The following is a 26949-nucleotide window of genomic DNA, read 5'->3' on the forward strand; positions in this document are numbered from 1 at the left end:
GAGCTTCGAGGGCAAGTGTTGCCTTTTCCTATGTATTTTAAATGTGTTTCTTTCATTTGAAAGATGACAATCTTGTTAACTTGTACAGCCAAGTGCTTTTCACACGAAGCAAAGAGGCAGCAATTTATTCTTCAGGTCCTCCTTATCTTAGGGATGACATTGTCAGGAAGGTAAAAACCCCTTTTGTACCTCCTGACCAAAATCTGAAAGGTAAGGGGTCAGTTACACATCAGAACCACACTTTACATCAATAACGATTTACTACATATTTTATTACATCAATGGCTTGAAAAAATTTTATTTGATGTCAGCAAACATTGGAAATCATAGAAAAATGAATTATGTAGAATTTCACAAAGGAATTTACCCCACTATAATTCCTCATACAGTAAAATAATCCAAAACCAAATGTTACTTTTCAGTGGCTAAGCAATTTTATAATGCTATGAACATTCATCACAGTAAGTGTGCTGAATAATAGAAAACAGGCAAAAAAGACATTTAAAATATTACTTACAACAGCATTATTACAACATACTTTCTTTAAAATCCCAACGAGTATTTCGTCACTTCAAAAGCTATACAGCATTTCCATTATATTTGCAAACTTAACCTTATACATCTTTTAAAATCTTGAAAAAACTTCTTTTAAGCAATCTATAAGCAGTTAACAAAATTGATAAAATCTACATAATGGAATACTATACACTCCAGTATAAATTTTATTTTAGGAGAATATGAATGTAAACACTCATTATTATACAACATGCATAGACTATACTGACCTTCCATCTTCTGAACTGTAACTTTCACTGCAATTGTGCTTTACTATCAACAGGAAAAGCTGCATTAATCCAGGGAGTGGCAGAAAGTATTTGCTTTAGGGGCATTGCACAAGATCACTAGATTTTAACTTACTGAAGACAAGCTGGAGCTAATAAAATAATTTATCTCTTTTTTTGTAAAACAGCAGCCCACTGGTTGCTGAATGGGCTATGCAAAAATTCATACCAATTTGAAAAATAAACGCATTATAAAAAAAAATCTCCTATGATATTTTTGCATTTCATTAACTTGGAGATTTTTGTTCACAAATCGAGTGATCACATTAGTGTAATGCACTGTTTGGCTCATATTTGGTGTGCAAGAATACCAACAGCATATTAACGATTTCATAGAATAAAAACTGAAATTTAAAGTGACAATGAGCATATCTGAATACATAATGTTTCTGATGTATTTGTACAGGAAAGAAAAATGTTTGTCAGGACATTGCTTTAAAGAGAGTAAGAGCTTCACTCTTATTTTAGCTATTAAAAAAGTGTTCTAGTGGATATTTATGGGGTCTTCCTGGTTGCGAACTTGTAAAAATATATTAAGAAACCATTATCCCCATTGGTATTAAATACATCGAGACACAACCACTGTGGTTGCACTACCAGGTATGGCTACTACGGTCTTAAGCATCTGATTGTACATTGTTGCTTTACTGTTAAGCACAACTGAGGCGTGTATTTTTTTTTTTTCCCTTGGTTATAAGATTATATTACAAAAATTGATCACTGTTTCAAACCAGTTAAACACGAATATTCAAGTAACAAGGTTGTTTTAATGGATAAGTGAAAAAAAAGAAGTTACCTAGCACTTTACACAACTACATAAAAATTAAATAGAACAAATGAAATTTGTTTATGCATATGCAATACACTTTTATATCTTTAAGATTTCTAAAACTAAAACTTAAACTATCATTTTCTTTAACGATACCATATTTTGCACAATAACTTATACTTAGGAGAAATAATTTCCCATTTTCCACAAAATATATATAATTATGACATTCACATCGATAGTTTAAGAAACAAAATTTAAGTGAATATTCTTATCTTATGCAGTTAGCTTTGTGGACCCTTCTAGTCAGAATTCAACCAGTTGATGTATCTAATGCTTGACCCATTTAAAAAAAGAAAAAGAGGGTCTTCACCTAAGCAAGGTCAAACCATTTCAAAAGCTAAAATGATTTTATCCCATTTAAAAACATAGTTCAAGAGAATGTAAAAAAACTAAACGTTTAAAATACAGTGCTATTATATTGCATGTATCAACTACAATAAGATAGCAGTCAACTGAAAAGTAATTAAACAACTTTTTTCTTCCTAATATCACAAATTATACACGTTTCCCCCTACCCCACGGGGATGAAGCCAAAACACAACTTTTCTGATAAGATGGACAGATTTGAGGGCAAAAACCAACGAGAAGTCCTCACAGGTACCTAAGTCTCCAGCAGAAGCCTCTCCTGATGAGCTCCCCCAGCTGAGATGCAAGCTCCCACAGCGGTGAGGACCTGTCTCCATGCATTGGTACCAGCAGGAGGTTTAATATTTAATACCAGAGTGTTTCTAAAGAGCAGCATTGCTTTACACCACAACTGTCTACTGGATTCACAGTGCTATTTGCCTGGTCTTTATTCCTAATTCACACTGGCTAACACCTAGCATTCCTTCCCAAAAGAGACTCCCAGCTCCAGCTGGCACAGGTCTGAAGGAACATTTGAGCCACCAGAGCTGCCAGTTCACAGCAACAGAGACACAAACAGCAATACAGAGGATAGGGAATAGCCCCCTTCCATCCTCCCATCACCTCGGAGGATCTCTCTGGAGCTACTAGAATGGAACAGCTCAGAAACAGCTGCCAAGTGGCTGAAACAGGCTCTTTCGGGGCTCCAGACTCTGACCTGCCCTGGGAAATCTCTACCTGTGCTGTGCCTGTGTGTTGCTGCCCAGTTTCTGACGCTGAATTACTTTCCTCACACACGGCCCAAGGTAAGACACACCTCACTGCTCCAAGAAGCCACGTCCCCTGCCTTTCCTGAGGCTGTGACCACACTGCAGGAAGTGCCAGAGCCAGCTCTGCTGCCCAGCTGGCATTAGCCTGCCCTGCTCGGGTACAGAGAGCAGAGTCACCACAGCACACAGCATGGCACAGCCCAGCTGCCAAATTTCAGCACCAAGTCCAGGGCTCGGCCCCGAGCCCCACCAACCCCAGCTGCAGGCCAGGCCACAGGCTGGCCCATTATAAGTTGTGTTAAGAAAGGCTGGTGCTGTACATCACTGTGTGCCATCCTGGCTTGAATCCTCTGTAGAGAGGCAAGAAAGGTCCTTTCTTCCACCTGCAAAGACACCTGGTGGTTTTTTCCAACATCATTAAATTAACCATTTTTAAAATGCTTTGTGACTAGTGTTATTTTGCTGCTTTCCATTGGACAAGAAGTAATACTGCTGCTTCTAGCCTCCCTGGACACTGTCTGCTCGGCAGTCAGCAACCACCTTGTTCAAGGTGCAAAGTCCTCCCCTGGGACTTGCAAGAACAGTTCCAGTTCAAGCCAGCTAGATAGGCCATCCGAGCAGAGGGCTGGGATTTGAAAGCTGCATGCACCAAGTATTTGGAAAAGCACCTCTTAGATTTCAAATTGCATATTTTGGTTCAGAACATGAAAGCGATGTGTGCTTCAGAAGGGTTAAAATGGCCAATGAAAATTAACCCGGTTCTTCTCCGTTACACTTCCAAGAAACCAAAAACACTCGAAGGTTGAATTTTGTGCTCCAACCCTCATCCAAACTTCCAGTGGGAGAAGCAGTTTGATGTCTTTGGCAAACAGCGCTCTGAAGAGGAATGAGACACTGGGACAGAAAGTGATCTATGGTTGCCAAATGCAAAAAGGCACATATTCCCCAAAAGGAGAGGCACCAGAGAAAGTTGTTTTGACTTAATCCCACAGAGGATCAGGAAAAAGAAAGTTGTGTAGCACTCACTTAACAAGTTACAATGCAAATGCTGAATGCCAGGGGTTAAACAGCGTATCGAACAGTTCCAGGTTAAGTATTCCCTTTTGCACTAAATAAAAGCCATTAAAATATACAGGAATAAAATGCTCAATTAGGGAGCTTTCTATGAAGCAAGAACACACAAATACAGTGGAAAGAATTGCACAAACCAGAAGTGTTATGAGTTACATCTACAACCTTGGACTGACCAAACCTTCGAAACGGCATTTCCTATCACTTTGCATTATTCATGATTGCTTGCTAACATGTCCTGTCGCTGCAGAGCAAACCTGACATGGCTGGCATGTGCACAGGCCCCTCCTTTATAGAAAGCTCACTAATCATAGTGTCATCGTAAGAATACACAGGAAGCGGAGACCACGAGGCCATGCAGCAATACATACTTATACCCTACGGACCAAGTATTCTAAGAACTCCTAATGTGTAGTTACTGTGGGGCTGCTAAGGAGCTCCTTGTTTTGCAGGTTGGTCAAAATTTATAGACAGGTGTTACTGGTTCTAGAAGTCCCCATGCTTAAGCATGACGTTGGTGAAATGGAGAGCTGAGCTACCGGGGTGCTTTTGAAAGAAAGTGGAGGCAGTATGGAGGAATGAGGGGAGATTAAGGCAGATGTAGCACAGGACTGGAAGCGTTTGCCTTTTTTTGGTAATAGCTGCTTGTCCACAGATATGATGCAGATGGCTGTCTGAGGTTTGCTAATACCTGATATCCTGGATAACACAGTAGTCAACACAAATTGTTCTAGGCTACAGCACCTTCTCACGAAGCAGATGCATATCTGACATCAAGAACAGAAGTAGCCTGGAGGGAAGGGGGGAGAAAAAGCAGATATTTAGTTTAAAATGAATACACATAGGCCTTCTTGCTTCTCCAAACTTCAGCCCAAGTCCATGATACTGACAGTGACAGAACATTCAACCCTGGCACATGGGACAAATTCCAACAGCTTTCCCTATTCTGAGGCACACCGAGATTTGTTGTTGGGAATGCAAACACATAGGAATTATAACCAGCAGCCTCACCTCCCCCCTTGAAATAAAAGGAACTATGGCCACTTGCTATGGCAAAGCCCAAAGCCCTCAGAGCCCTGATGAACCTTTCAGTAGGCAGCCAAAGCGTGCCAGGGAAAAAAGCACCCAAGGGATTTCAGTGTTGGGCCAGCAAAGTTTTCTGGCTCCTGCTGAGTCCACCTGACTTGACCAGACAGTGCCTGTGCAAGTGGCCTCAAGAGCAGGCACCAGCCATGCAGCACTGCACAAAGAGGGACCAGGAACCCTCTCCCAGCCCCTGCAGGTCTCTTGGGTCATAACCCCAATGACGCTTCACTTTGGCCCCAGAACCACCGAGACAGACACCCAGTCAGCACTGTGCTAACACCTCTGAGGGCAGGAGCACCACATTCACACCTCTTTTAGTCTGGCTCCCACCACTCAGCACTTGGTCTGCTCTTTCTGCTGAAAGAGTGGGCACTTTCCGTCACTAATCTGGGAATCACAACTGCTGCTCTAGTAGTAATTTTACCAGGCCTTGCTGTCATGCCTCCACACTCTCCCAACTCATCTGGGATCCTCACTGCTCCAGTAGCCATACATCTGGCCACATCAGCCCACTCCAGTTCCTGGTGAAGCATTTCTCCCCTAGGTGAAGTGAGATCTCCCTTTTTCAACCTCAGCTTTCAGAAGCAGGGGTGTATTTGAAGGTAGGAAGCATCTCAGAGGGCTCAGAGAAGAAAAGCTCAGCATTATCAACATATAATTCTACAGGTCACAGGAAAAGAGTGACAAGAGCCACGTATCTTTCAAACTGGTGGCTGTGTACTAGCACCACTGCTGCTTTGTTCCACCTCTCAGTTCTGGAAGAATGGGACAATTTCACTCACACATGCCTGCAAAGGCAAGTTTTCTGAATTTGGTTTTGTTCATCTGTCATACCTCTGGACTTAGCTCCCAAATATAAGCATCTTTGAATTGCATGTCATTAGGTTTTGTGAAACAGTGAACTTCTGCTTTTTGAATGTCTGAAGGACAGTGTCCAAGCAATCCAGCCCTAATCAGAGCAACAAAAATATACAGTACACTGAGAAGTCTTTACTCCATGCACAACCAAAACCTGCCTTACCCTGTGCTTGCTGCTGACTGTGCTTACATTCACAATACACAGCTTTTTCACCAAGCTGTCTCATTAAATTAGGCCAAAGGGAGGAGTCCTTGATCAGACTTCTTAACACACAAACCTCTACCATGGTTTTGTTCTGCAAGACTAAAGATTAGTCCTTATTGTTAATACTAAATTCTTGTAACTAATTTCCATACTTAAACAGGCGACAGTCTCTTTGCTAATTTCAAACCTACGTGGCCTTTGGAGAAGTGTTAACTCTGAACCTCCATCAAGGAGAGGCTGTACCTAGAATTTGCCTTTACAGAAACAGCTGTAAAATTAGGGGAACTTTGCCTTTAGGTAATTCCAGAGTGAAGTTTCACACACTCATCTTGCTTATAGCTTTCTTCCCTTCATTTGAGTGAAACCACTCACCAAAAATGAAAGAGCAAGCTTTGGCACAGAAGACTCTACGGCTGCACAAAGCCAAACTTAGAGGAGCTGGGAGAACTGAGTGCAGGGAAAACATCCAAGTGAGATGAAGATGCATAGGGTTTCAGCAGGAAGAGGTATTAAAAGATCTGTGTTCTGATGAGATTCACATACTGTCAGAGGGCTGCAAATTTACTGTTCGTCCACTTTCATACAACCCTGGAATTCCCAATTCCCCAAATCAGTACTGGAATTGTATATCCAGATAAAGTGAAACATACACAGATTGAAAATTGACAAAAAATGGCTTTTGCAAAGAGCATATATAAATACACACACACATCTATCTGAACTCAGCTTAGACTGGGAACTTTATGTGACTTTTAAATTGGATTTACCTCGTCTTCCTCTTCAGACATTTTAGTGGAATTATCAGGGGATTTTACAGGCTTCTGGCTATTGGTTCCATTTGTCTCCTCTTTGCCATGCTCTGCCTCCCACTCTTGTAGGACCTCATCTATGTTGAAACGACGTCGATAATTTACAAAAAAGTTTTTCACTTGCACCACAGATTTGTTTCCAATTACATCAGAGATTGCCTGAAAGTCTCGGCCGTATTTCCTGATTGCTAAAAGCAACAAAGAGAAAAACAAAAGCAGTGTGTTATTTCCACAAAGACCACAAATCAAGCTCAAGTCACAGCATAAAGATCCAAAGCTGAGCTTCTGTCAAGGTTTCAAACCTTCTTCAGATTAATCCAGGATTTAAAAAGTCTAAACTGGGCAAGAGACACAGTTAAGACCAGCCCTGGAGAAGAGAAGGAAATAGAGGTGTAGTAAATGATGTTCAGAGTGAAACATACAAGACCTGTGTAAATCTGCCTGTACTGCTTGAAAAATTACATAGGCAAAGATCATAGCAGTGACTCCAGCAGAGTTTCACTTTCTGAAAGCTTGGACAAGCAGACATTATTTGCAAACATTCATACAATGCCATCTATATTGCCCAGGGCGGGGAAGGGGGGATATTGTTTCTTTGTTCAAATACATTCTTGGAGCATTAGTACACGGCAGTGTCCAAATCCTCCTTCCTTAGCTGCTGAAAAGAAACTCAGCTCTGAAATGCAGCAGGGTTTTGACTATCAACAACTGAAGTACAAATAAACTTGTAGTGCCATACCTTGTACAGCAAGAAGCTGCTCATCTGTGGTCCAACGTGCATTAAATTTCTGGACGACCTAGACAACAATGACAACAACAAAAATTATGTAACTTCATCTATATACCTTCACTTGCATCTGAGCTTATAAAAACCTCTCAAGTGCAACAAGGAATTAACTGTTAGTCAAAGCATATCATTAGCACTTATCACAATTAACAAAGATCAGAAAATGATCTCACCTCTGGAAGTCTGTATTGTTCTATACCACCTTCAAGCTTTTCTTTGAGCGCGCTGTTTGTCTGTTTAATATTCTGAATCTGAAAAGAAAGTTTAATCCCTTTAAGAAGAATTAAAAGTATCTTTGGACAAGCCTTTTTCCAGCACCCTTGGCAGGAACCTCACAAGCTCAGCCTTCCAGTTTTTCTCACAGCCTTTTCCAAAAAGAAAGTTTGCTGTATTGTAATAATGTACAGGAGCAGCTGGCAGATCAGGAGATCCCATTTAATTTGTTCTCCGCTGCCTACAAGTTATTTGGAGCAAGAACTGCCTCAACTTCCAGATCTGTATAAAGCCCAGCATAGGAAGACCAAACCCATCTGCAGCAAGTAATGAATCAAAGACTGCTAAAAGAGTTCAGCTTCTCCCAGAGTGCCAAGAAAAAGGCTTCAGGCCAAAATACCAATTCCATTAAGTTTAATAAAGAGCTTGAGACAGATCTCTGCTTTAGAAACAGCAAAATGCTCAGAACTAGGCAACAAACTCATGTAGCAAACCTGTGTTTACTCACAGGTATTTGAAAAACATTTGTTTAAAAGGCAGATCCATCAGGAAGGCAAAAGGTACACAGGGAGTTTGTAATGATATCTGTCTAGGAAAGACTAAGCCAAACATATCTGCCACTTCTAAAAGTACCACATGAACAGGCAAAGGAATCAGCTGCTGCAGATGGCAATCAGATACTGCTGAAACCAATGTCACCTGAAGAAAGCTACAGTTTAAACAGAAGGAATTCTGAACTGCAAGAAAAGCCAAGTGCCAACAAATGTTCCTTCAAGTCCCTGCTATGAACTTTTCCTTGCTTTACTTCAGGTCCAAAGTAGGCTTGCCCAGAGAACTAAAACCTAAGAGCTGCATTCAGAGCACAAGGACAGCAGCTTGTCACCTAAAGCATGAAGCATTGTGCATCATCACTGCCAAGCTACAAACTCCTGCCAGCTTTGCAGACTGCAACAGGCACTCGCAGCAAACCCAGCAGTTACTCCCGTACGATCCCGTTCATACCTGCCGTTTGATTGAGACTAATTCCATGTCCAGTTGTCTGAGTACAGTGGTAGCAGCTGTTGCATTGGCAGAAACAGCCTCCACATCTTCCTGGGAAAGGAACATTCCTTTGGGAGGTTTCCTCTTTGCTCTGTTCTTGGCCTGGGTACTGTGCTTCTCCTTCTTCACCTGAGGGACAGTTTCAGCAGGCGGCACCTGGCAAACAGCAGTCAGTCACTTTACAAATCTTTAGAGTATCTTTAGAAATCCCTTCCAGCTCAAACCATTCTGTGACTCTGATTTTTAGCTATCAAAGGCTGGAGAACGACAATGTATGCAGACAGGAAGACATTTTTGCTTTAAGTGGCATGTCATACAAACTGTCTTATACAAATTTCTCCTTTCCTTTAGCAGCTTTTGGTGTTTACAGAGATACTGTGGTTGCCTTCTCTGTCCATTCTCATTTTGGGAGACAGATGCCAAATTTTGCATTTGTCAAATGTTCTGGTTATTTTCAAACCGCCAAAACCCCTCTTCTTGTTTTCATCATCAGATCTGAACACACAGTTCAACTGAACGCCAGAAGGAAACAAAGTGAAGTGTGGAGACAGAAAGAACACAACTGAAACAGTTGATTGAGAATTGTTTTACTACCTGACAGACACAGGAAGGAATAACCCAAATTTATTTAAAGGCAAAGAATAAAGGAGTGAGGTGACAACAGGATAACTAAGATTGTTACACCATTTCCTGGAAGCGAGGTTCCCTTGCACAGCCCTTGTCTATCAACTGTTCCATCAAAATGGTGCAGTTTTGCCTAAAAGAAACTTTAAGGTTTTTTTGGAAAAAGGAGTATTTCACAGACCACTTCCTATTTTATCCCTTATGTCTAACGCAAAGACAGGTAGATTAGCCAGGACACTTACTACAGATCCTTCAAGAGCACACATTAAGATAGCAAAACCATTTCTTCCAGAAGTTATACTCAACAACCAACTCATACCGAAGATTTATTAGCCAGTGACTGGAGCCTGGCCAAGAACACAGAACAGAAGGGTGGCAAGGAGAGAAAAAGCAGAGAGGGGAGACAGTACATCTGAATCCTCTGTTTGATCACTGTGAGCTTTAAACACATTGGCTTCACTTGGTGCTATTGTTTTCCGCCTAATCTGCAGCTATGTGCAGTTTCTACCCAGTTTGTGGCATTTGCTCATTAGCATCGAATGCTTGCATTTGAAACCATGTGAGGCTGAGCACCAAACCCCAAGCAAATACGGGGTTCTGACTCCCAAAGGACTCCAGCACAGCTGTCACAGATACAATGGTGACATGGGTACACCCATGGACTCATGGGTACAATGGTCAGAGCCCCACAGCAGCAGCAATGGGGACGGTTGCCTTCTCTCTGGCTTTTTCTTCCATCCATTGGTGCAAAGTATTCCATGAGATACAATGCCTAGGGCAAGGCCAGAGGCCAGAGGTAACTCCTGCCATTGCAGGAGGGATACCCCTATTTCTCTTTGCAGACAGCAGTGGTGAGCAGGAGAAACCAGACTGGATTAGCTATGAACAAGTGAAGTAAGCTCTGCTCTCTGCTTCAGAAGGGAGCACTTTGATAACTGAGCCAGGTAAATTATTTAGCACGGATAGACATTTCAGATCCACTCATATTTCATCTACATACACTGCTTCCCAGGACCACGCAGCAATGCCTCACTGCAGGTTCAGGCTGGCTGCTGACCAACAGGCACTGCCTGCAGTGCAAACATCCCAGAAGCCTCAACAGTAAAGAAAAATGAAAGCAGTTTCAAATGACTGTTTTACACAGTTCAAAAAATGCAAAGCTCTTTTGTGTTGTGGACAAGAACCAGAGCTCCAGCAGAACTATTTTTGACAGCTCCAAATGCCTCTAGGCCCCAGCAAAAATTGGAACATCTAGTCTGTCCTGGAAACTCTTCTTTCCTGGCCACATACATTTCTCTCTAGAATTAAATCAATTTTTGAAAACCAGAGAGAATTAAAATGCAGTGATTTAGAAGGGATTTAGCAGTGCTCCTGTTTATTTAGATATTGCCACTGCTATCCAGTGCACTTCAGTCTTACAAACCCCTTAATACAAAGTTCCCTTCCTCAGATTTCCCTGTGTAAAAAGAAGATAAAGCTATCTCAAGAACAGAGGATGAAGTGGGAGACAATTCCGGAACAAGGAAGATACAAAGAAAGCAGGTCTGGGTCATGATCTCAGTACTACAGAGTCACTACACAAGGAAATCCAAACAAGTGCACAAACACTGAAAGTGTTAGTGAAACAAAAAACCCCCCCCACAATTTAAAAAAAAAAAAAAAAAAAAAAAAAAGATTCCCGCTCCAATGATCCTCAAAAAAGGAAACAGATGAGAGATTTCAGATACTCTGAGAAATCCCAGTATTACTGGGTAAGTCAGAGAGCAACCAACAGGTCTCAGAGCAGAAAAAAACCATCTCTGCAGATTTGGGACAGGGAGGTTCCTTACAGTAAGAGTCCTGGGCTGCTGGCCCCTGCATGTCTGACCACATCATTAAAAGAAAACTAATGATCAAGAACAAACTTATCCCCTCCTGGTTACCTGTTCTCTCTCAAGACATTTCAATAAGCCCTGAGTTCAGGTACTGTAAAATCAGAATCATTGAATCATTAAGGTTGGAGGAGACCTCCAAGATCAGAGTCCATCATTTGACCAACAGTTGTCAACTAAACCACAGCACTACCTACCACATCCAGCTGTTCCTTGAACACCTCCAGGACGGTGACTCTGCCATGTCCCCAGGCAGCCCATTCCAGGGCTTAACCACCCTTTCAGTGAAAAATTTCTTCCTGATATCAACCTGAACCCCCCTTGAGGACATTTTCTCTCATAGTGTCTCTATGCTGCTGCTTGAGAGAAGAGACTGACCTCCACCTTCTACAACTTCCTTTCAGGTAGTTATAGAGCGTGATGGAGATCTCCCCTGAGTCTCCTCCTCTCTAGATTAAACAACCATAGCTGAACTCTGAACAGGCTGTGAAGGCTGTCAGCTCCATTCTGCCTTCCAGCACGATCCCTGTCCTGAAAAGTGCCCACAAGGCTGCCTGCCACGGCATACACAGCCAGACTCCATGTGCTTCATGAGTTTCAGATTGGCTGGAATGCCATGGCCTGTACCAGTGTGACAAGGAGGGCACAAAGCCTCACCCCACACTAACATTTTCTGCAAAAATGTCTTGGTGGTAACTGTCCAAACTAGATACCTGATCTGGTTTGGCCCTACATGAGACGCAGCCAAGTAGATGAAGGACTACCTTTCCCTCTTCTGCAGCAAGTTCAGGACGTGTCAGCATTGGTTGGGAAGGAAAAAATAATAAAGGAGGTTGAAGGGAGCTCTTTCACAGATGCAAGCTTTTTAAGAGCTTACAGAAAAATCTAAACTGTGAATTTATTAAAATAATGGGAAATGAGATAACAGCATTATTTACAAAACACTATAGAGCTGCAGTACACAGCTGCAACTTAGCCAAGTGAAACTCTTCCTGTCTGAGTGTTGCTGAGGCTTCTGAGAACTCAGTTTCTTGTAAGGGTTAGTACAAATGGCTTCACATCTACTCTGCCCCTAGGAGGAAGACATCAAAGGGGCTGGGTCCTTCAGTGGAAAAAACAGCTAAACTTTCCTGGAAAGTCTAGAGAGCACATGGGTGAAGAGCAGATGGGAATGTTGTGATTTTCCAGGGTTTTTTTCCATTCGAAATTATTTGTTGGAGAAATTAATCTCACTGGGAGTGACTGACAAAACTGTTACTCTGGGACTTTTTTTTAACTGTGTGGGATCGTGTTTTGAAATACTTCTAGTGGGTTTTCCCTAAATACAACCTTTAAAAAATTAAGAAGTGAAATAGAATGACTAGGAGAGAGAGACTGGTGGAGAGACTGGGAGAGAAATCAGGCTAGAAGAAACCAGGAAAGGGAGCTGACTTCAAGGACAGAAGGTCTTAACAAGCATCTTCCTGTAACTCATACATACAACCCACACTGCTGCTGAACGAGGTGGTTTTATTTAGTAACAGGTAACCTGCAGGTTATACACATGAAGCATATGATTTCTGTAGGGCATCACAGGCTGGGTTTTCAGAACTGTTGCATTCGTGTAGCTATTTTCATCCAGAGCTCAGTGCCCACTGAAAATGAAGTACTTGAAGTGAGACGCAAGTACTACATTTTGAGCTGACATAAAACAGGTCAAGGCCACCCTACCCTGCCAGACAAAATGAACTGGGCACAAAAACTTTCTCCTTTACTTTTCACTAATACAGCAGTAATCCTGGTGGTAGTGAAGTGACAAGTATTGCTGGGGATTCCAATGCATCAGGAATGTACCTTAGAGTCTAACGTGTACATAAATGCACTTCTGTTCCACCTAGAACAAAACGATGTATTTCCCCTCCACCAAAGCCATCTCCACAGGGAGATGCGCTTCTACTCCATCTCCATGCATTTAAACCACTGAGGGTGGTTTAAGCTAACACAGCCAAAGAGAAGATAAAAGAGACTGGAAACAATCACATAGTACAATATCATGGGATGCTAACGTGTTAAATTTCCCTAGCTCTATCCATAATAACTTATTTATCTATACTTGTCTTGATCTAAGAATAATTCTGAAGACAATTCTTTTCTTGTATGACAACTATACAAAGTACTAAAGAAAATTAGATACTGTCAGCTTCTACACAAAGTAGCTAGTAAGTAAACACTTTCATTTGTACAGGAGTAAGAAACAGAATTATACCTCCTTTTTGCTCTCCTTGTTTTGTTCAACTTCAATGTCAATAGGGTTATTTCCATTTGCTTCTTCCATTTCATCCTCACTGGAAGACAAAGGTAAACATTACTGTATTAGTTTGTGAGCCTCTCTTTTTCTATAATTAGCATCCTAAAACAAATGCATGAATGCCACAGCAAGCCCAACGGCTTTCCTTAGTTTTATTCCCAGGATGTGGGGTTTTTTGGGGGTTGGTGTTGATTTTATTTGGGTTTGGTTTAAGTCAATAAATTTGTAATTCTGAGGATAGTACATACAGGAACACTTCTCAGCAGTGTACTTGGGCAAAATAAATCTACCCAGATGAAGGCAAGAGATTTGAAATTAATTCCACAAGTTATCTTTCAAAGAACACAGGACACTAAGCATTTTTACTTGAGGCAAACTGAAACAGGAAGAAAGACTTAAAAACATACCAAGTAGCTAAAACACAGATTTCATACAACTCCTTAATATTTAGAAAAACAGACATGTACAAGATGCACAAAAAATGTTTGGTTTTTCTTTTTTTCTTAGTGAGAGCCTCACATTTCATTCTCCCTTGGAAAAGAAAAAGACATTACTAGTTACAGAGTAATAACAGGCGTGAAATTGGGGCCATATTGAAAGTGACCTTGGCACACCTGTCCAGTCTGGCTTAGGTGGAATTTTAATCAGATATTAAAATCAACCGCATTTTTAAGATTTAGAATTTTTGCACTGTACACAACCGAAGTTAATTGTGCCATTTGAAATGTTGCCCAGAAACAGAAGAAATAAGCTGATGTAATCAAAACATTTTTTTTTAAATCAAAAGAAAATAAACCTATTTTGTCATATCAAACTTCATAGCCCGTGCTGAGGAGCATCAGCTGGTGCAGGTATGGCACAGCTCCAGGGCAGGGCAGGGCTGTGCCACAGGCAGCAGGAGCCAGCACAGCACATGCTGGTGGGTTTGGCTGTGGCATCAGCACTCACTGCACCATCTCCCTGCTGCAGCCACATCCTTAGGAGGAATGGGCTGCCATCCTTCTCCACAAGAGCAGCCAGCTGTACAAAGCCACAAGACATTTAGTCTGGGTAATGATGATTCCAGGGAATCAACTCCCAGGCATCCCCTCCCAGAGCTGCACACGCAAAGCCCCTCACATACAACTTAGAACAGCTGCTGAAAACCCGATCCCAAACGCACTGAGAGTTGTGTTAGTGGCAATCTGACAGGCTGGGGAATTTCCCTGCCTAGCCACAAAAGGGATATAGTGGTATTCGAGTGAGATACCTCAGACTGCCCCTTCCCTTAACCCCATCTCCAAAAGAACTTGTGTTCTACCTAGGTTCAGATTTCAGCCTTTTCACAACAGTCTTTGCTTGTGCTGCTAGTTTGTTCTTGTATTCTAGCAAGTTCCCTAGATATGAGCTAAATTAAAGCCCACCCCCTCATTTCTGCAGCCATAAACACTGATTGCCATAACCAAAGAACACTTCTGAAGTTCTGCCAACACCAAATGCCACAGTACAACCTGAAAATCCAGGCACCCTAAACTCACCCAGAGTGAATTCCACACCCTGCACAGTTGCACTGGCAAATTTTACATAATGGAGGGGAAGAACAGAAATCAAACATCAATCTGATGGCCTGGTTCTTAGCTTCCTTCAGATGTAAATCAAGTTAAACATTTCCAATCCAGCTGCCTTCCTTAAAGGTTACAAAATTACAGCACACGGCAGCCCATACAGTTCTTTCCCGTTCACCAGATGGTCTGAGGTGTTAGTTTTCCTAGCAAACAGGCATAGGTACTGAGAGGTGTATTTCTAAATTCCAGTAATTTCATTTATGAGCACAGAACAAAAAAAGAGGTGAGTATAAAAGACCCTAAACTACATAGTACCAGAGAAACACATACTCCATATTAAAGATTTCTCCCCCGATAACTTAGCAGAAAAACCGAAAAACTAAACAGCCAAAAAACCCCAACAATCAGGATGGGAACAGAAAAATAGACAGCCTTTGCAGAGTAGAGAAAATAATAGAATTGTCCTGTTTTAGGGCAAATTTGGGAGGACAAGAATGGAAAAAGAGACTCAGGTCAAAGAAAGCCAACCGAATACTGGAGAAGTTGGCTGGCAGTATTCTCCCTGGCCCTGCCTGTTAAGCAAGTACTGCTGACCTAATGGAGAGATGGGAGAGGTTGAGTGATTCACTGGTGTATCACAGGTCAACCCTAGAAACACATTTCTTGCCCCTTCCCAAAGAGGATTTGCTCATATGCAGTGGAGCCAGCAAACAGCCAACTGGGAAATGTAACAACTCCTCTGAAGGAAAAGGCTTTTGCAGAATTTTGCCCAGTTATGTCAGAAGTCTTCCAAAGGCAGGCGTACTTCAAGTTTGGTCTGCAAAGTCATTAATTGCATTTCAGAGCAGATTGAGAAGGCACTGTATCAAGCAGATGGAGTTGCTGCTGTTCCAAGCAATTGTTTTCCCCACAGTCACCTGAAACCTCTCCATTTCTGAGGCTCTTTCAGCTCCAGAACTAGGTGAAGTCACCAAGTGACAGTAACAGTAACTGTACAGATACTTACACCAATATACACAGGACACTGCAGACCTAACTTCAAGGGCTTGCACAGGTATCCAGGAGAGTGAGCTTGCAGAAAAAGCATGAGTCAAGCCCATTTGCTAAAGCTCAGTAGCTAATGACCTCCTGAACACCACCAGCCTCACTCAAATGGCAAAGCACAAAGCACTCCCTGGAACAGCTCAGCCAGAGAGCTCATCCCGAGTTTCCCTGGGCTACCCTCTTCTCAGTCACTCAAAATCAGAGCCTTAACTTCATCTTACTCAGAGAACAGAGCTTGTCCTGGCAGCCTTATGCTTGGCCACAGTTTTCTAAGATGCAGGAGAGGAAGGGTCTGTGTGTGTACAGGCACAGGCTGAGAGGCACCCTGCACTGGAGCCTGTTTCCTGTAGCAGGTGCACATTCTCACTCTGCTGAGCATCACATGGAGGAAATAAAGGCAGATTTCAGCTCTTTCATTAAACTCCTTTAACTGACCTGCTTATCAGCTTTTCTGACTCTGCTGACAACAGTGCAAATCAGATTGTAAACAGCTTTAATTTCAATTTCCCAACCCTCAAGCGGTATCAGAGAAAAAGTTCTAGAATGGTGGGACTAACCAGTGCACTAGAGAGCAATCAGGATTGCAGTGTCAAAAAAAAGTCTTTTGGCTTTAAGCAAAGCAAAACAGAGCAGGGAAGAGGGGTGGGGAAAGGTGTGGTACCAGGAAACGTTTTGGGGAAAATCCTACATCTAGTTTCTTAGAAGCTAACAGGAATTTCTGGGATAGACTTAAGAAATCAGTGTGCAGCAATACACGGCCTTTCTGCTTGCAAACCTACCTTTCCTCACGTTCCCTTTTTTGTTTACGAGCATGACGGTCCATCACACTAGTTTTAGTCCTTGTCTTCTTCCAGGAGTAATAAAATTTCACCAGGCTGGCTATTGATTTGTCAGGAAGCTGTAAATTAAACATGTATCATTTTATATGTTTGTATGTAAAGTATCCCCGGAAGTTCACATACAATTGGTTTGTTTTTCCAAGGAACATTTGACCTCTTTATATTGGATTCTCTCAAAGGTTCAAGCAAGGCAGTTCTGCAACCCTTCCAAAAATTATCTATGTGGGAGTGTTTCAGGTTAGTGTCTACTATTTGGGACATCAAGATCTCTAAAGAGCATCTCAGCAAGCTTCCACTCACCAGGCAAGTAGCTGGTTCCCTCCAGAATAGGGGAACACAGCAAGAGCAAATCTGAAACGAGGCCTCGAAACTGAGATAACAGTTTTAAAGCTAGAACAGACCTAAAAGCCAACACAGACACATGTAAACAATCACAGAAACTGCTGAATTGCAAACATCCCAAGCATATCTTTGATGTTTGGTTAAATAGGTTTATTCACACCATTCACATGACAAAGTCTATTCAAAGGTCTCAACAAAGGATGTTTTCAAAAGGTGAAACATTACTGTATGGTGAACTGATGGTACAGGAAAATACAATTTTTTTTTGTCCTCTAACACAAATGCCATTACTCTGTAGCTAGAAAAGAAAAGTCTGCCTCCAAGAAGCATAAAACTACATTAAGACTAATTCTCCACTTTTGAGGTGCTCTTACACAGGACTTTTAAAAGGTGAAAGTCCAGTCTTTTTGAATGAATAAAACGCTTTTTACTTAAGTGTCTGATTCAGTTTGGAGGGCAGAGCAGGTGGCGAGGAAAACAAAACTCTGAGCAAGAGCCAGATCTCTCACTCAAACACTGCAGTTTAAGTCTTCACCTGAGACAAGCCTGGTTCTCAAACTGCAGACTGACTTCAGATTCTAATAACAGATCACACCAGCACTCCACTCTGGCCCACAGCTGCACACAGGCAGAAATCCATTGGCACTGGCAATGCACAGGTGCTAAGCCAATGTTGTGCTGCCAGCAGCCACGCAACAGGCTGGTGTTCTGAAATTAAAAAGACTTCCACAGAACAAACTCAGGGACAAGGCTGTTCATGACAAACATCCACTTGGCTGTAAACCTGTGCTAAGAGTGCCAAAATATCAGAACCAGCTCTGGTAAATAATGTAACTTGCCTTTCATTCTCTGGCTTTGGAGATTTCTCCCCTCAGTTCCAATTTGCACGGGTGCTAACGGGGCAGCATCTATAAACTAACTAACATGCTCCCAAGCCATTGATTCCTGTCCCCTGCTAAACACAAAGCTTTGTGCCATTTAATTCCTTTCATGCAGAATCACTTTCCTGGGAGCAACAATAAAAAAATATCATTACCTAGGGAACAGTGCATGAGCTTGGCATCTCTGTATTGGAATGCACTTCACCCAGGGACAGAGAGCCATGCTTCTGCACATAAACTGAATTGAGAATTTCTTGCTTTGGCAGTTAACCAACCAACAGGACAGGCTTTATGTTCCTTTTTTTCCCCCAGGACATTCCCCTGCCCTATTTTCCCTCCTATATAAGAACACAGGAATACAGCAGCTTCACTCTTCAAGAGTTCTATCACCTGACCCAAGGGAGTGGGAGACCCTAGGACTCCAAGAACATTTGGAAATGGACATCAGTGAAGGACATGGAACACCAAGAAGGACATGATGAAAACAAGCCTCTTTCTGCCACCCTTTTGAAAAGGTACTACCTTCATCCTCAGAAGGCAAGTCACCTTTCGCATTTCAGTGGGATCAGCAGCACATGTGTTACATGTGCTTTAAAGAGGCTGAACAGACTGCAACAGCCTAGGCTCACTTCAAAGGGTCACAGCCAGTGGAACTGGGTCCTGCTGGAACATTCAAGAAGCTGCTTTACTGAAGGAGAGCAAAGAACAAAGTCTAGTTCCCACACAGGTGATGAACCACTTGAAGACACTCTCAAGATACAATTAATAAAAATGTTCACAACCCATCCTCTCCCTCTTTCAAAAGAAAACTGCACACTCCCTACCACTTCCCTTTCAGGCAGAAACCTATCCTAGAAGTTTTCAATCACACATTTAAAACAGTATCATTACCAACCAAAAGCAAAGGACTGAAGCTTGCAAGGATGTATAAACCTCCATCACAGCACTGGCAGACAGTCCCAAATGACATTAAGCACAGACTTCGTCATACAGTAAAACTGATTCCTAAAAATCATGCTGTAAGAAAGGAAATCAACTTTGCACAGAGATGATCTTTACTGTGTATGTGTGGGCATATGTGTACAGACCATGCCTGAACTCCAGCTGAGACAAACACTACCATAGCACACAGGGGACTGAAAACTCTAATTTCCAACAACAACAACAAAAAAAATCATACTCATAGTTTATCCTGAACCAGTAAAGCACTTCAGGAAAACACTTCTACAGAGACTCTGGGAATAATATTCTTCCTTTCTATTCAAGGTAGAATTTTCCCTCTAACATCCCCTTCGGTCTGTTTTCTCTCAAGAGCATTAGACACACATTCAGCACAAACAGCACTTTAGAAGACAGTCTGTTCTGCTTTTCCATTCCTGCAACACCACTTACCATCTGCTGGATCCTGTGAAAGGTTTTCCCATGGAAACTGAAGGCCTGTTCAAACAAGACCTTGTCTTCCACTGTCCACTCGTCTGGGAATGGAGTAAAGTTTGGCAGATCTGCCAAAGACTTCTCGATGTTGTGCTTATGCCAAAACAGCATCCCAAGAGCCTAGAAATAATACAGACATCAAGGTGACAACTGTAATCAAAAGAAACATTACTGGAAAATGGAAAGGGAGAGCTACAACATTTTTCTCAGGCAACACATTGGACACAATTTTAATTCTCAGCTACATCAGATGCTTTTCTGAGTGCAATAAACCTGGACTTTGCTCCCCAGATAGGCTGTGAAGACCAGCCCAATGTTTATCAAAACCATGTAATAAAAGATTAGCAACAGAAAGGTGGGAGAAAAAACTTAAGAAATTACTGCAGCTTTACTGATCATGGTATGCGCAGATAAGCTGAGCGAAGGTTTGGGAAGTCTACCTAAAAAAGACTGGAAAAAAGGTAGCTTCTTTCCAGTGCTGGACTCCATTTCCTGGCAATTAGAAGGGTGGTTTAGTTGACTGGGGGTTTTCATAATTGTTTACGGGGTTCTTTCTGAATGGGGAAGGGGAAAAGGGGAAGAGAATGAAACAAGAACTGGAAGAAGGAAAAGCTGAGAGCATGCACCACCTTGACTGGCTGCTAAAAAGTCCCTGGCCTAAAGGAGGAGTAAATCTCCCTCATTCTGGGGGCTGCTCTTTTGTTCCCTTGAGAAAGGCATCATTTTGCTGTTGCAGTCTCTGGTTCTCAGTTCAAAAGACAAAGTCCCCTTCTGCTGTCCCCGAGACATTCGTGCGCAGCCCCCTCTCCCAGGGGTCCACAGCCCCTGTGTGTTATGACACAACACTACCTCTGGCATGCCAGCAACCACTGCGAGTCATTTTGGGAAGACTTGACTCTGCAGAGCTAAAAACCAGCCTTTCACAATTGCTGTGAAGTGAAAACAATCCCTAACATGCCGTGTAAAACGTAAGATAACCCGCTCATCATATGCAAACTCAGCTCAGGTTTCACAGCCATAGTTACCCTCATCTCATAGTTTCATCCTGGCCACGCAGCGTTACAAAATCCCTCCAAAATTGGGGCTTCCCCATTATGCTTTGCTATGCAAAAAAGCAGTTCCTTTATGGGATCTCACGCCCCTGAGATTCTGCAGAGCGCATGCATGTAAATGTTAGTGTTATCCAAGATCTTGCCCAGATCCTACTGGGCTCTCAGTGTCACCCAGACACCTTCTCCTCCCTTCTGCCACCATGCAGAACAAGTAGTAATCTCAGCTGCAGCATAGGCACTCGAGATGTCACAGAAGCCACACAGCCATTCTGGCAAGGATGAGGGTCACAGAAACTATTTTGCAGTCATGAAGGACTGAGTTTTCTCTCCCCCGATAACATCCTTCCGCTTCAAATATGAGATCGACCTGATATCCTTGTGAGGAAGCAAGGGATAAACAAGGAGTGAGACATTTTGGGATGGAAGGGTAGCATTAAATAGCACTGAGGTGTTAGTGAGGACTGAGGGGAGAGATGCTTACATAAAGCAAGAGGTAAAGAAAATGATTTTCCTGACAGGCTTGTTTAACAGGAGATCAGTACTCCTCTTCCACCTGTGCTGCCCTGGAAGAACTCTGCACTCATACACAAGTGAGCCTTCCCATGCTCCTTTGTCCCACCATGTTTGACAAAGGCTGGCAGGAAAGTCCAGGTCACAGCCAGACTGAGCTGCTTTCAGAAGTCTTTGACTACTACAGCTCAGCACAACCACGCACAGCTGTCTGCACCACCAGCTGAAGCGCCTGCCCTGCCAAAGCTCACTGGCCTGTGGGAAGCCTGCCCTTTGCCTGCCCTGGGGCTGGCCAGGCTGCAGGGTCTCCCACCAGCACAGTCCTGAGCCTCCAGCCATCACCCAACAGCAGCAGAGCCAACAACAGGGCACTCAGCCACGGGCACAGGGACTGCAAGGACAGGGATGGGAGCAGCGCTGGCACAGCTCGGGCAGGAGGACAGGAACACCGCTGGGCAGAGGAGCACCCGCCGGCAGCTCCCGCTCCCTTCAGCAGACTGGCACATCTCAGCCTTTAAAGGGATGGTTTGGGCAGTGGGCACAGGTGGAAAAAAGGCAACCTCTGTATGGTGACTGTGAGCCAAGCCACCTGGACAGAAGAGCAAAGTGACCGGCTGTCAGGGGAATGTGTGTGTGGGAGAGAGCTGCCTTGGCCAGCAAAGCTCAGCAACAATGGCCAATTGCAAAAGTGAGCTTTTACTGGCTTCCAGGGAGTCTGTATCAGCTTGTCCAGTTACTCAGCCAACAGCAACTCTGCTGATACCTGCTGAAGACAGAGTTTCCCTTGGTGACACAAATAATCATCCTGATTTGAAAGCCTTGACACTTGTCCCTGTAATACAAAATGAATGCATGCCTTCCAGAGCAATACAAGCTAGATCCTCTCCAGTTATTTCCTGAAAATGCCTAGCACAGCTCTCTAGGAAATCCCAAAGGACCTGGGAAACAAGTTTAACTCCAGAGTATTATGTGAGAGTGCTAAAGAAGGAATGAGAAAAATTTTAGGAGCAGGGACACTTTTATAAGCTGCTCAGCCACTTTACGCTCTGATGTCGCAAGTCATGCAACTTCTGCACACAGAGGAGGAGAGGAAAATGGAGAAAAGGACTTCAAGGAATGAGTGGGAGGTCTGTATTTTCAACATTAAAATTAATGCAAATCTCTGTTAGCTAAATTTAAGCTTTTCAAACCACAAGAATTCAGTGGTTTGTTTTTTTTTTTTTAATCACATTTTCATCAGTCATCTGTATCAGTCTTTACTTTCCAAACAACACTAAAATAATGAAACCCATTTCTACTATTCCAAGACCATCTCTCTTGGAAAATATTATCCACAATAACCAATCCCATAGTGAATACCAATACCAGCTGAAGAGAGTTACCATTTTCATTTTAAGTTCACAGCCTTTTGATGTCTTCACGTTCATTTTATTGCTGTTTTCTGTTGTTAGAAATTACAATTATCAAGTCTGATCATTTCTGGTTTTGCCAGAAATTTTGCTGGCTATCTTAACTTCAGTGTTCTTGTTTAGCAAGAAGTCTTTTTGAGCATGAGTATCAACTACTAAAAGTCTGACTCAAGGATGACAGCAGAATCATTTACACAGAAGCTTTTGCCCCTCCCAACCATGTGTTTCTATGCTCACCCCCTCTGTCTGAATTATTTCATGAACTTTCAAGTTTTTGTACTTGTAGAGACAGTATGTGATTTGCCAATACAGTAAGTCATGAGATTCCCTGCCTTCCTTTTCCGAGCAAGTATTAGTGCATGAGGAAACTCCACAGAATTCAGAAAAGTTTCCCAGGCACAGATCTACTCATCTCCCCAGCAAGTTTGGAAATCATTATCAGTTAACACAGGAAAGATTAGTACACAATCCTAGACCACAGGGAACAGAGGAGAGATCTGTTCCTCAGACCAGGATTTCCATCCCTAGGTTACAGGTGCTGGCTAAGGTCAGTGGCCGCTGGAGAAGTCATCCCATTTACCACACCGACAGCCAAGGTGCCCATCTGTAAAATGCAAAATGATTTGCAGCACAGTGTTAAGGTAAATAACTGTGGGTATTGGTTTGCCTCAGAAAAGCACATGATGGTTCAATAGCTCATTAATAACTGCCAAGACATCCATGAAGCAGAGACAGAGCAGTCAGCTGGAAACTGCAGTGCAATCAGGCAGCTGTCCAAAGATAAGCCAATCTTTTAAACGTTGTTTAGGGGTTCTGAAAGTGCTCAAGAAGCAGTCAACAGAGGAAGTATAATACTCATGGCCAGGCTCCATTAGAAAGTATAATGGTTTTGTTTTCCTTCTTTTGACTATTGATGTAAAACTAGGGGCGAGCTCCATATCCACAGAGCACAGGCTACTGTTAGGAACAGTCAGTTTTGGGACAAGTAGTAGAGCAGAAAACACAGAAGGTACAGAAAGAAAGAACCAGTTCTAGGCAGTCACTCGAAGTCATGTTTGAATATTTGCTGAAAAATATTTTAAAATAAAGTATTCAAAGGGTTGTTACCTGCTCCATATTGTATCCATGCTTCTCTTTAGCAATGGCAATATATTCATCCACTGAAAAACAAAGAGAAGGTGTAAGTGCATTTCATATAATGATCTCATCTCATCTTCCCTTCCCTTTCCCAGTCTAAAACCCAGATCTGCAGCTCTGACTTCAGCCCTCCACAGAGAACTCTCATGAACAGCTACTGTTTCCAACAATTCAGGAACAGAAGGAAATGTAAAAAAAACCAAGCCACCAGACAAAAAAGGTATTTTCCTTAAAAAGCCTAAATGGTCCACAATATCCAATCTCGTTCCAGTACTTCTGAAACATCGCCTATAGTATTTCAGAACTTGTTCATCAAAACTGTAGACATGACAGTGTCAGCTGCATTTTGGAGTGTGTGCTCATTTTGTGGTGGGTTTTTAATCAGTTCCTTGGTGGTGATTTTTTTAATAGCCCCAAAGTAGTTTTCTTAAGGAAAAACATCCCCCAGACACAATCCATACCGTCCAATACTGCCAGAATCCTAGTGTTGCACAACCACTGCAGATATCTTAGTAAATTTTGCAATTCTTAAGGCTCAGCAGTTTTTATCTTGGACCAAACCCTCATGAGCACCATGAGCTTTTAATCTTTACAATGTGAACATGGCCTGAGAAGTTATATTTGATGGGACTAAACCCAAATGTCTTCCACTCAGTGACTGAGCCCACATTATATCCAACAGTACCCATCTGAGAGGAATGGATTAAAGTTAGTAGCAGTGGTGTTCTCAAGTCTGCCCTTGTGCCTGATCGTTATTAACCGCACTGTAATGATGATAACACCCTTGAAAACAAAAACTTTATCTAGAACGTGAGAGTCCTGCTTCACCTAGTGGAGTGGAAGATGCTAGAAACACTGGTTGTCTGTACAATCCCTAACAACATGCTAGTACCCTGACCTAAAACTGATACACACAGCCAAAGTTTTCATCCTTCTATAAAATCTGGACTTTACAATGAGTCACACAGCAATAAACTCAAAAATCATTCCCCCTTCTTTTTCTACAGATACCCATGGAGGGATGAAAGCAAATTCCAGTGCTGAGCAGAAGACTCATGGAGAGCATGCACAGCAAGGAAATGGTTCTGTGCACTCTGCAGCTGAAGAAGCCGTATTTCCACAGTCGGGACATCATGATTAACTTCAGCTCTCAAATGTGCTTCTTGCATATTTTTTACCTTTATAAACACTCATGGAACCATATGGCATTCTTTAAAGCTTTTATTTCAAACTGGGACAGTCCCCAACTATTCCTTCACCTTTTTAAACTAAGCTGTAAGCTCAAAAGGTACTGGGAAAACAGAAAGGATAAATCAGAAAACACACAGCAGGAGAGCACCAGCCTCTTATTTTCAACTTGTCATTAATAAGAATTTAGACCTAGGTACTTCAAGTAGACACTCCATCTTTACACTAGCCAATATGACATGTGATAGTAATCACAGGCCTTCATCTGGAAGAGTAAAAAAAATTTGTGTTCATTTTCACAAAAAGGTGTTGGAAAAGAGGGCCTTGTTAAGTGCCCTGCAGAAATCCATGAGAATATTAATACAGCCATATGTTGTGGCAGGAGAAGAGCATGCTGCAAACACAGGCACAGTTCCACATTAGCAAGGACGTTCCATGAGGTTCTTGTCCTTCCAAGCTCCCACCTGCACACAATGGGAACTCCCAACAGGCTGGCAAATTTGTTCATTGCTCCATGTTGCAGATCCATTCAGTACAAGTTTTATTAGCCTGCTGGAAAAAGGTCTAGCCACAACCATTCACTTGCACTGTTACAACACAAACACATCTGTCTCTCTAAATCAACAAATTATTTCTAAGAACCATGCTGAACTCGGACAAAAACCATCCCTTCTTGCAAACAACCTTTTCTTGCACAAAGGAAACACAATAAAATAGTTGCAAAGGCAAGAGGTGCTTGGGACAATGACCACCTTCCGAGGTTGAATTTGCTGCACTGCCCAATAGAACATCCTGAGGGTTACCAGTGCCTACGATGAACCTTGAAAATCAGCTTCGCCACAGGAAAAAAAAAAAAAAAAACAACTTGCAAAAACACATCCCAAACAGAAAACATGATCCAGACGAGACATACAGGGTAAACAGGGACAGAAAAGGAAACTGCTCATATACACACCATCCCTTCCCTCACTGTGCCCAATGGGGCAGGGAACATCAGTAGGATGGGGGCAGAACAGCAACTTCAGGTGCTTCCAGTGTTTTAAAACCACATCAAGAACAAAGGCTGCCAGGAAACTCTACACGCAGCATTTCCCTGTAGTTCAGCTAAATGCTCTCGGCTTCCTCAAAGAACAGATATTACACATGCAGTGTTACATATTTTGTCTAAGGAGGACACGAAGGGAGGAGGAGGGAAAGGGGTTGAATTCTCTCAAGTCCAAGGCTGAATTAAGCTCCTGAATGCTAAGTACTACTGCATTAACTACCTTGCTTTCACTGTGGAAAGATCTACAGCTCCTCATTTGACTTCAGCATCTTACCCTTTAATATACACAGAGAAGAGATGAGGTTGTTCTCCTCTCCAGCATATTATCTTTCTTATGCCTGATGTTGTTAAGTAATGAAAACATACTTGCTCCCCAGAAAATCATTACAGCGTTTTCTGTCTTAACCAAGCAAGAATATTAGCAAGGTCTCCACGTATCAGTAGGATTTCTCTTCAAACTAGTCAATACACCACTGAACCAAACAGTAGATTATGAGTGACTATACACCATGAAAGTAAGCTTTCAGGAAAAGATGCTTTTACTGTCACGGTAGGTTCTGTAACGCCTCAGTATTATATCTCATTGTTACAGTGGAGGAAAAGAAGAATAAGAAAAAGGCAATAAGGCAGTAAACTGACCATGAGTACACAGCAATACTGCTCCTAAACATTAAAAGAGCCCTTGCGGGTGAAGGACAGACAAGGAGTACACTACCATACTCTCCTCTTGGCTTGTTTCCTGCCTGCTTACTGCCAATCTAGCCCCTTCTGCTTGTTATTCCTTGGCTAACTGTGAGCTCACTCGCTTTGATGCTTGCACCATCCGAGAGGAATGACAGTCCCTTGAGCAATAATTCCGATTGCTCTTTCTTCACCTTCTCCC

General features: G+C 42.4%; 1 protein-coding gene across 1 annotated transcript in view; it reads right to left on the reverse strand.

The window, feature by feature from the left end:
* Window positions 1-253: 253 nt before the first annotated feature.
* Window positions 254-26949, reverse strand: part of RCOR1 (REST corepressor 1) — an 82436-nt gene continuing 55740 nt past the window's right edge. Inside the window, exons 4-12 of the mRNA XM_040067344.2 lie at window positions 23804-23856; window positions 19684-19845; window positions 17009-17127; window positions 13600-13678; window positions 8821-9015; window positions 7779-7856; window positions 7558-7615; window positions 6777-7006; window positions 254-4650 (exon numbers count right to left, since the gene is read on the reverse strand). Of these exons, the coding sequence (XP_039923278.1) occupies window positions 4609-4650; window positions 6777-7006; window positions 7558-7615; window positions 7779-7856; window positions 8821-9015; window positions 13600-13678; window positions 17009-17127; window positions 19684-19845; window positions 23804-23856 (1016 nt within the window). The 3' untranslated portion in view covers window positions 254-4608. The remainder of the gene's footprint in view (window positions 4651-6776; window positions 7007-7557; window positions 7616-7778; window positions 7857-8820; window positions 9016-13599; window positions 13679-17008; window positions 17128-19683; window positions 19846-23803; window positions 23857-26949) is intronic.

Source organism: Hirundo rustica, chromosome 6, assembly GCF_015227805.2.
Source record: "Hirundo rustica isolate bHirRus1 chromosome 6, bHirRus1.pri.v3, whole genome shotgun sequence".
NCBI classification, from domain to species: Eukaryota; Metazoa; Chordata; class Aves; order Passeriformes; family Hirundinidae; genus Hirundo; species Hirundo rustica.